Source organism: Rattus norvegicus, chromosome 14 (assembly GCF_036323735.1).
Source record: "Rattus norvegicus strain BN/NHsdMcwi chromosome 14, GRCr8, whole genome shotgun sequence".
NCBI lineage: Eukaryota > Metazoa > Chordata > Mammalia > Rodentia > Muridae > Rattus > Rattus norvegicus.
The window spans coordinates 101,875,483-101,885,561 of NC_086032.1; the positions used below are offsets into that span (position 1 = coordinate 101,875,483).

General features: G+C 45.2%; 1 protein-coding gene across 3 annotated transcripts in view; it reads left to right on the forward strand.

Moving 5' to 3' along the window:
* The window catches only part of Pus10 (pseudouridine synthase 10), a 62,663-nt gene extending 52,958 nt beyond the window's left edge, over positions 1 to 9,705 (forward strand). The window contains exons 16-19 of one of the 3 annotated variants that reach the window (XM_063273271.1): positions 3,161 to 3,305; positions 5,661 to 5,662; positions 6,398 to 6,529; positions 8,476 to 9,705. In XM_063273271.1, the coding sequence (XP_063129341.1) occupies positions 3,161 to 3,305; positions 5,661 to 5,662; positions 6,398 to 6,529; positions 8,476 to 8,514 (318 nt within the window). In that variant the 3' untranslated portion in view covers positions 8,515 to 9,705. Of the gene's footprint in view, positions 1 to 3,160; positions 3,306 to 5,660; positions 5,663 to 6,397 lie in introns of all 3 variants that reach the window. The other 2 variants (NM_001401164.1, XM_008770428.4) reach the window with 2 other exon arrangements.
* The last annotated feature ends 374 nt before the right edge of the window (positions 9,706 to 10,079 follow it).

Genomic DNA, 10,079 nt, shown 5'->3' on the forward strand with positions numbered 1-10,079 from the left:
CCTGACTCAACAGCACCAAACTGGAAGAAGATGGTGTTGGCTGGATGAAGTGACACAGCACATAAAGGGCGTGAGTTCAGGACAAGCAGGGCTGCAGAGACTGAGGGAACAGGCCACACCCTGAGTGAGCCTGTGCTGGGCTCAACACGCTTCTCACAGCTGTTAGCAGCAGGAGCAGGGCGAGCTTGCTCTTAACCTGGGCTAGAGTTCATCCAGACAAAGCAAGGCCGTGGGAGCTGAAGGGAAAGCCCACATTGCTTGTCCACCAAGAGATGGCCGCCCTTTGCAGGCGTTGTACTTGGCCCTGCTGTCTAGGGCCTTTAAAAACATTGGGTTGGGTTGGGGATTTAGCTCAGCGGTAGAGCGCTTGCCTAGCGAGCGCAAGGCTCTGGGTTCGGTCCCCAGCTCCGAAAAAAAAAAAAAAAAAGAAAAAAAAACTTAAAAACATTGGGTTTTTGTTTCTCTGTTTTGTTTTTGTTTTAATTGAGGTTTTAGTTGATGATGTCGAGGTTTAAATGGGGTTATTATATAGTCCAGACTGACCTCACTATGTGACAAGGGTCATGTTGCCCTTCTCATCTTCCTGATCCACCTGAGTGCTGGGTTATAGGACTGTGTCGCCAGACCTGCTTTTTACACCGCGCTAGAGGTTGCACCCGGGGCACCACACACACTGCACCAAAGCCACATCTCCAGCCACAGACGAGAGGATACAGTGCAGACAGATCCAGAAACCCTGTGAACCACATAATCCTTCACACTTACAAATCAGCTAGGTGTAATGGTGCACACCTTTAATCCCAGCACTCGGGAAGCAGAGGCAGATGGATCTCTGAGTTCAGAGCCAGCCTGGTCTAGAGTGAGTTCCTGTCTATTTAAAAAAACAAGCAAGCAAACAAACCAAAAACCTGCCAAAAAAACATAGATATAGGAATCATTTAAAATGCCGATAAAAAATGTCATTGCAAACGTAGATATAGGAATCATTTAAAATGCTGATAAAAAATGTCATTGCAAACAATAAGTTTAGGGGCTGGCATTGAGGTTCAGTGAAAAATAAATCCAGTAAAAACAGACTCAAGGGCTGGGGCTGCAGCTTAGTGACAGGGCCTGCCTGGTGCAAGGCCCTGGGTGTGATTCCCAGCAGAAACAAAACCACACCAGCATATGGGGGTTATCTGGGCAGGAAATTAACAGAGAAAGGTGATTTTATAGAGAGACAGAAGTCAGAGGCCACTCCCAGGCACACTCCTGGGCCTGGGTGGTTTCTAGTAACACTTTTATATTTTTATAAAATTCCCACTGCTGTAACGATAAAGCTGAGTGAGTTCTCTATTCTGAGAAAAGCAGCACTGTAGGTCCACTGCTGTCTCCTCCTCAAGAGCAGCTTCTGAGAAAGAATGTGTGTGTGTGTGTGTGGTGTGTGTGTGTGTGTGTGGTGTGTGTGTGTGTGGTGTGTGTGTGTGTGGTGTGCGTGTGTGTGTGTGTGGGGTCTGTGTGTGTGTGGTCTGTGTGTGTGTGGTGTGTATGTGTGTGGTTTGTGTGTGTATGTGTGTGTGGTTTGTGTGTGTGTTGTGTGTGTGGTGTGTGTGTGTGTGTGTGGTCTGTGTGTGTGGTGTGTGTGTGGGGTGTGTGTGGGGTGTGTGTGTGTGTGTGTGTGTGGTTTGAGTGTGTGTGTGGTGTGTGTGTGTGTGTGTGTGTGTGTGTGTGTGTGTGTGTTTGTATGTGACCAGTGCTAAGAGTGGGTGTAATGGTTTCCTTTTGTGGTCTGAAAGGCAGATCTAAAAGGACACATGGCCTGAAGCTGATGAGTGCTGTGTCTGGATTGGCTCTGGTGGTCAGTGTGTGTCAGTCCTGACACGGGAGTAACAGAAGCAGGGAGAGGAGCTCTCACTAGATATTTACTTACTTATTATAATGTTTTGTTAGTTATTTTTAAACAGGGACTCACTATGCAGCTCTGGCTCTCATAATATAGACCAGGTTGGCGTGAAACTCACAGAGATCCATCCATCTGTCTCTACCTCCAGAGTGCTGGGATTAAAGGATGTGCTGCCATGCCCAACAGTAGTTGCTAACTTAAAGGACAGCTGTGTCTGCTTTCTGCACATCCCTGTGTCCATCCTGTGAGTGCTCTCAGCTCAGTCTTGAGCAGAGTTGCCTTTTTACTAGAGAAAAGTCAAGCCTCCTAGACAACCCATCTCATAAGAATTATAGAATCACAGTGGGGAGGGGCTGTTGACTGCTTTTCCAGATCCACATGCCCTCTGAGTGTGGTCTTTGTTGGAACCTGCTCTTGGCCTAGCGTCTGGAAGGGAATGCAGACTCCTTTCTGAGCAGAGCAGCGGCCGCTCACAGTAATGCAAATCAGGAGGAGCTGTTCCAGCAAGACAGAATTCAGAGTTCTTAAGAACTGACTTTTCTGGTTTGCCTAAAATCTATTTTTAAAAGCTTGAAGTAGTTGACCTTTTATAGTATGAATCCCTGTTTCTTAATTTACAACATGAGGGGAAATCTCTAATTGGACATAATTATAAGAAAAAAGCAGCCTGTATCTCCGAGAAACATCTGAATTGCTAAAATATCAGCGGACATTATGTTTGTAAGTCTGGGCTAAGAAATACTGGAGGAGTGTGAGTCACTGTACAGACTCAGTCACGCTTACTTAACGGAACCATTTTGATAAACACTGATGCTCCTTTCCAGATACCCCCAAATAGGAGTATACTGTCTGTAAGATGTGCCCACTTCCCGTACACACAAGTGACACTCAGGTCCCACCGTCCCCCTGCCACTTCTCTTCCAGTCCTCACTTAGTAGCATTAAGAGACCAAGGTAACAGTGTTATCCTCTAGCAAAGTCCTGCGCCAGAATCCTGACTGATTCCTTGCGTTTCAAGGCAGGGAGCCCTCGGGATGTCTCCCTTCCGAGCCCCCTCTTATGTATGGGTAGTAGTGATGTTCAGAAAGGAGTAGCTGGGACTAGGCTCTGTGAAGTCCCACGAGTTAGAGCTTGGGAGGTGTAGCTGGTTCCGACGTTAGCCTCCCCACCTACCCGACAATGCTGGGAACTCCTGTGCTGAACCACGGGAGGCCAAGGCAGCACTGAGGCCTTGCTGTGAGGCTGCCTCTGACTCCGATTGCTCTGTGTCCTCCTCTAGGACTTGAAGATTGACCAGAAAACACCTCTGCGGGTCCTTCACCGCAGGCCTCTGGCTGTGAGAACACGGGCCATTCACTCTATGAAGACACACTACCTGGATGAGCACCATTTTCGTCTGCATCTGAAGACCCAGGCAGGGACGTATCCTCCGCCCCGCAGGGGCCTAGAAATAAGGGGCTACTGATTGGGTGCGGGGGGTGGGTGGGTGGGTGTCGCTTGTTCATTTGAAATGTGTTCTTATATACCCCAGACCTCATGTACTCCAGGCTGACTGTGAACTCCTGATCCTCCCAAGTGCTGGGATTACAGGCCCGCGGCGCCTCAGGTGCTCTGGGATATTTTGAAAAGAACTTGAGTGTATTCAGTATTTTGGAGTAGAATCAACACTTCCTTCGTTTGATGCCTGTCTTCCTATTTATGTTTCAAAGCAAAGTTTTAAACTGTGAGGTATCTGTCAGTTCAATGTCAACTTTGGAGTCCACACTTGTGTTGCAGTGTCTTACCGTTGTAGAACATATGATATATTCAGGAAGTACTTTTGATTCATTTGCTGTCCTTACATGTTTTACAAGTCACATGTAACTCTGTTTGGTCCCCTAAGTGTTCCAGTGTTTGCCCAACTGGTTAGACAGGTGGTAGAAGGAAACTGTGGCATTTTACTTTGTTTAAAGTTGAGACAAGCTCTCATGGTGTTGCCTGGGCAGGCTCATTAGAGAAACTTAAGCAATTCTCTGTTTCCGCTTCCCAGGAAGACAGCAGGAATCAGACAGACACGTGGCTGTCTCCAGTGCTTCTGCACATACTGATTGTAGCTAATATACTGGCCTTTCGTGAAAAAGGAAAAGAAGCACTACATGTTGCTTACTTAAGCAACAATATATTTGCGTTAGCATTTCAACATTTGACTATGTTTTAAGTAGAAAAGATGGGAACTTAGAGTGCTAAATATCTACGTGCTAAAGCTCGTGTTTGTGTATAAGCTACTCTGACTCGTGTCATTGGGGTCAGAACTGAGGTTTTAATTGGAGAATGTCAGTGTTCTAGGCTTAGTTCAATAGTTACTTTCTTACAAGACTACATCTGAATACTAGGCTTTTCCTGGCCTCAAGATTCTGAGCTTCTGCCTCTGCCTTCTAAGTGCCAGGATAACAGGCATGTCTCACCGTGCCTGTGTGTGTGTGTGTGTGTGTGTGTGTGTGTGTGTGTGTCAGAGAGAGGGGGGGAAGAGTGTGAAAGAGAGAGGGAGAGGGAGAGAGAAATCCAGAGACCCAGATCTAGTCGCATGAAATGATAAATTTCTTCTAACTGGTATGAAGGTAATGCCAGTCCTGTGTACAGCACAAACCTCTCAGAGTGGGAGGAGTGAGGCGAGTAGCCAGAAGCTCGCTCTCCCCTCTTTACTGCTACAAGCACATGCCTCTCCTTCTCACACACCCCTTCCCTCCTCCTTTGTATTACCCCCGAGTGGCCTGGACTGACCCCGCTGGGCTGGAGGTAGAGCCTATGTACTCCAAATCGCTTTTAAGCCGTGTAGTTTGGATCCGGGGTGGTTTGTGTAGACTCTAGTGAGCAGCTTGCTTTACCTTTATTGTCTGGAGCACATTTGGAATTCAAAGAAACCACATGTCCAGATTTATTTTCACTTTGGTATGGGGACGAACCCAGGGCTCATTCACAGTAAGTGCATACCCTACCATGAGCGTCACAACCTACCTCAGATTCTAAACCAAAGTAAAGCGAGTGCTGTCTTTAGCTTTACATACCTAGAGGAAAGACTAATACCTTTTCAAGAGTGTCAAGAAATATTTGGAAACAGCCACATGCATGTACTTAATACATTAGCTCAGAAAAACTGGCACAACTATAGTACCTCACTCATTCAACCGTTGGTCGTGTGTGGCTCAGAGCCAGGCCTGCTTGCCCTCCGTCCACCCCGCCAGCATGAACAAGGTCCAGACCTTTCAACTGCTTCTTCTGGGGCTTTTTGGCTGCTGCTTTTTATTATTATTATTATTATTATTATTATTATTATTATTATTACTACTACTACTACTACTACTACTACTACTACTACTACTATTATTACTAGCTTTCTCTGAAGAAAACCAGAGAAAAAGAATGGTTGAAGAGAATTCTGAATTAAGGAAAAAGGAGGTCCTAGGTAACTGTCTGAGTCACACATACAGTGGAGCAGTGAGAAGGCCTGTGCTGCTCCTCCTTAGCTCCCTGGAGGCTGCGGCCATTCCCTCCCTGTGCACACTCCTGGCTGCCTTCTACTCCATTGTGGGTTTACCAGTGCTGCCTGTCTGGTTTTTAGTGAGCAATGGAGAAAAGGTGTATTTTTCAGCTAAAGTTAGGGCCACAGTAGAGTCCTGTAGACTGCTAATCTTAATAACAAGTTCCAGCTTTAGCCATTGCCTTCAGAATGTAAGACCTGTGTGGAGAAAGCAAAGTTGCTAAAGCCAGCCCCCAGAAGAATTCAGCCAGCTCTGAGGCACGGGTCCTCGCGCACTCCACTCAGTGGGTCCAAGCAGAACACCTAGAGGTGTAAGCACAGAAAGAAACAAAGAAGCAAGCAAACCCTGCCTGTAACTCCAGCTTGGGGTGGGGCTCCCACTCACTTCTCTGGCTTCCAGCATCACCCATATGTGTGTGCCATGCACTCACAAGGCACACGTGCATCATCACCATCATCATAATCATGGTAAGCATTAGTTCTTTGTGGTGCATGCCTTTAATCCCAGCACCAGGAGAGAGACGCAGGCAGATCTCTGTGAGGTTGAGGCCAGCCTGGTCTACATAGAGAGCTTCAGGCCGGGTCTACACAGTGAGATGCTGTTTCAAAAACAAACAAAAATATCCAATTATATAGCTGATTTAATGTATACCCAAACCTTTGAATTTTAGGATGAGCTAATTAGAAAAACAAAAACCTGGGCTGAGGTTGGGGGATAGGGGTTTTCGGGTCACCAGTGTTTCCAATCCCTCACTTGGAAAGTGGGAGAGAGGATTGAAGTCAAGTTCTGTAGTCTGGGCTGCACGACCCCTGACTCAAGTCAGAGCCTTTGGTAGGCTTGATGTAAGCAGGCCTGGCTGTGTGCTGGCATCAGGCTGCTTGGGAACCAGGTTGCCAGAGCTTGTTTTTTAAGATACACATCTCAAGTCAGAGTTTAGAAATGGCCTCTCATAACATTTTTAAATTCTATTTATTTTTCCCTTCTACTTGCCAAAGCAGTACCGCGTAGTCTTTTCCTTAAAGAGACCCAGTTACATTAAAGAATTTGTACACGGAGACTTCGGGAGAACCAAGCCAAACATTGGCTCTCTGATGAACGTGACTGCAGACATTGTTGAGCTAGATGTGGAGGTAAAGTACTTTCTGGGGGATGCACATCTGAAAGCCACACTCAGCCATTAGGTCTTCTGACAGTAAACCTGTCTCCATAGGTATTTTTATATGAAGGGTGTTTTGTGTATTAGACTTATTTTTTTTTTTTGTCTGTGAGTATTTTGTCTGCATGTGTCTGTGCCTGGTGCTCCCAGAATTGAGAAGGAGGTGCTGGGTCCCCTAGAACCAGAGTTACAGATGGTCGGTCACGAGCCACCACGTGGGTGCTGAGAATGGGACGTAGGTACTGAGAAAGAGCAGCTGATAACTCTTAACCACTGAGCATTTCTCCAGCCCGATACTGGAAGGAATTATCTTTGGAATTCTTATTAAAACAAACCACAAACCAGGATCCCATTTGAGATACTTATGGATTATATAGCTAATTTACTAGTTGGTATCAGGTCCTGTCGTTTACTAATTTACCTATGGCGTCAGGTTAAAACCCTAAAGAAAACAAGGAAATAAAGTTGTAACTGTGCCTCACACATCCTTCCGAATGCTAGGGTTACATTTGTGTGTGTGTGTGTGTGTGTGTGTGTGTGTGTGTGTGTGTGTGTGTGAAGACCATCCTGGTCTACACAATTCCAGGACAGCCTGGGCAATTTAGAGATAGCCCCTCTCAAATATTGGGTTGGATGGATGATTTTGGGGCTGGGCTCATCTCAGTAATGGCAGTTGCTGCCTAGGTTCCGTTAAATTCAGTCCCTGGGAACCACACGGTAGAAGCAGAGACCCCACTCTCACGTCATCATGTGTCGTAGCAGGGGCACGTGTGTATGCATGAGCATGCATACACTCACACACACATACATACACGTGTTGGAATTTATGAAAGCTTTGTGCTGGGTAGACCTGTGCAGTGGTTCTCTGGCTTTTCTGCTGTTAGGGGATCTGGAGCATGAAGTGACCCATGGGCTAGTGACCGCGTGTCTCAGTAAGCCACAGAAAGCTTTTGCTTTTGTTTGGTCCTAACTCGGCCCAGGCTGGCTTGGAACTTGCCTCGTGGCTGAGGCTAGCGTCTGCTGATCTGTCCTGACTCGGACTGCCCAGCGCTGAGAGGACAGATGCTCACCACTGCATCCAGCAAGGCTTTTCTTAAGGCCCCACAGAGAAACTAAGACAGGGTGTGTTCAACCTGCCCGGAATGTGAGTCTGTGTGTTTTGGTGTGTCTGGAATGTGGCTGTGGGCTGGAAGAGATTGCTTGCTCTAACTTTTATCTACCAGAGCGGAGTGAGGGTGAGTAGCAGTGGAGACTAATTGGATTTATTTAGTTCTTTGATGATATGGGACAGGGTCTGATAGAGCTCAGGTAGGCTGTGAACTTCCCATCCTCCTGCCTCTGTCTCTGAAGTGCTAAGATTCCAGGCACATCTGTGACATCTGGCTTGAGGATGAGAAGATGAGAAGATAATTGATACTTTTCTGGTTCTGCTGATTTTCTGAATTTATGTGTCTCACATTTAGTCACAGGCTGCTTGAACCATGTGCCATTCTGGCCAACAGTGGTCCCACCGAGTGTCACCTAGTGACATCATACCATAGTTTGAATAAGTACACCGTGGTGTTTGCCCAGCGATGGAGTCTCCGAATGACACATTTCTCAGCACAAGGCCCTACAGTTTTGCTATGTTAAATAGGAGGATGGTAGAATGAAGGATGTCAAAGCAACAGTTTCCTTCTGAGGAGAAGTGTGGCTGCACAGCTTTGAATTTGTTTATACTTCACTCATAACTGACATTCTAGTTTTTCAGTTTCTTCTCTTAGGAGTTGAGAGGTCTAATAGTGATCATGTCTCTGTCAGTTCAGAAATGGGCCGCCAGTTTTGCTGCTCTTAGCAAGTGTAACCCCCTTACTTTATGGTAAAACTGTCCCAGAGATCCTTGCCGAGTTTCTGTGTTAACGGCTTGCCTTCCTCCCTTAGTCTGTAGATGTTGACTGGCCGCCAGCTCTGGATGACTAGCTGTCGCATTTGACTACAGAGGGGTTCCTGGCATGATGTGGAATAGTCTGGAAAATGGCTGTTTACCCACCATAGCGGTGTCTTCAAAACCACTTGGATCATGTTGATCTGTTCCTAAAGTTCACTGTAACATCTCAGGATCTACGTGTACGCATATTTTGTGTTGTGTTGTTCTAAGAATGTCTTATGTTTTCTCATTCCCTGTCTCATGACCACAAAACCAAAATAAGAGGAATCAAACCATTTTCCTTCTAAATCGTGTTCCTTCGAGAGGCATGCAGTGGGAGGCATGCAGTGGGAGGCATGCAGTGGGAGGCATGCAGTGGGAGGCACTGTCAATCAGGAGAGCTTCGATCTCCTCCAGCACAGTCTCCTCCAGGAGGCGGTTCCTTTAAAGCAATTTGCTAAGGCTATGAGATCATCTGTGTAAATGTTACAACTAGACTCATGTGGAAGAGTTTCCTAGGATATTCCAACATGTCAAATGTAAATCTGTATTAATATTTCCCAATTACCCTCCAGCAGGCTTCTATTATTAATAGAAATACTTTAAGGAATGATTTGTCATAGTCCTTATGACCTCATGTTACTATTTTGACAATCGAAAATTGTCAGTTTGTGTCTCCTGTAAAGGCAAGTGACAGCCTTACCACTGGAGGTGTACTCTAGACACTGCCTATGTCTTTTGTCTTTAAGTAAACAGAAACAAGTGCCTTCAGTAACTTTTGTCCCAGGGTTACAAATTTGAAAATTTGATTATGCTAAACCAATACAAGCTTATTTAAGTGTTTCAGTTATTTTCTAATTTCAAGCACAAACAAGGAAACAAAAGTTAAATGACACACTTAGTTACTCTTGTAACCAGCTCTGGTACTGACCATTGTATCTCCAGGATCCTTTCTGTAAACCCTTGTCAGGAGCACCTGCCACACTGTGGATGACAGTGCCCTCAAGAATGCCAGTTAGGTTACAAAGCCAGGAGGATGGCTTTTGGAATTTGGATATCAAGTACCGCCCCCAAGAAGTGGCTAATGTTTGTCTTATATGATTTCATATAATTGTCACTTGTAATGGCATGATGGAGAGAAATCTTAAATATATATTGAACCAGAAGAAGAAGAGTTAATCATTAAAAATGCCAGAAGGGAAGCTCAATAAAATTTAGATTTAAATAAAACTTTCATCAGTTAATGCAACGTCTTGACTCTTTTTGATGCATTGATTTGAATAGTGTTTGACTATTCACGTTTCTCATCTTGGAAACAATTCACACCAGTCCTTAAGATGTATTTTACCAGGCAAATGTTTTTGATTGGGATGAAAAGGGCAGCCTGATCCTTTGAAACCAGGTTTCATCATATGAAGAATAGCAAAGGATTTCTCATTGTCAGAAAATTGCAAAGGGTATAACAGAATTTAACTGAAAAAATTTAAAAGGTAAAGACGTCTATTGGATGTTTCTCAGCTTCTGATGAAATTTTGCTCCTAAGAGTTAAATAATTTGGGGGAGTCTTTGAGCATGCCTTTTTTTTTTTTTTTAAAGCTCAGTTTTAAATGCAATGGAC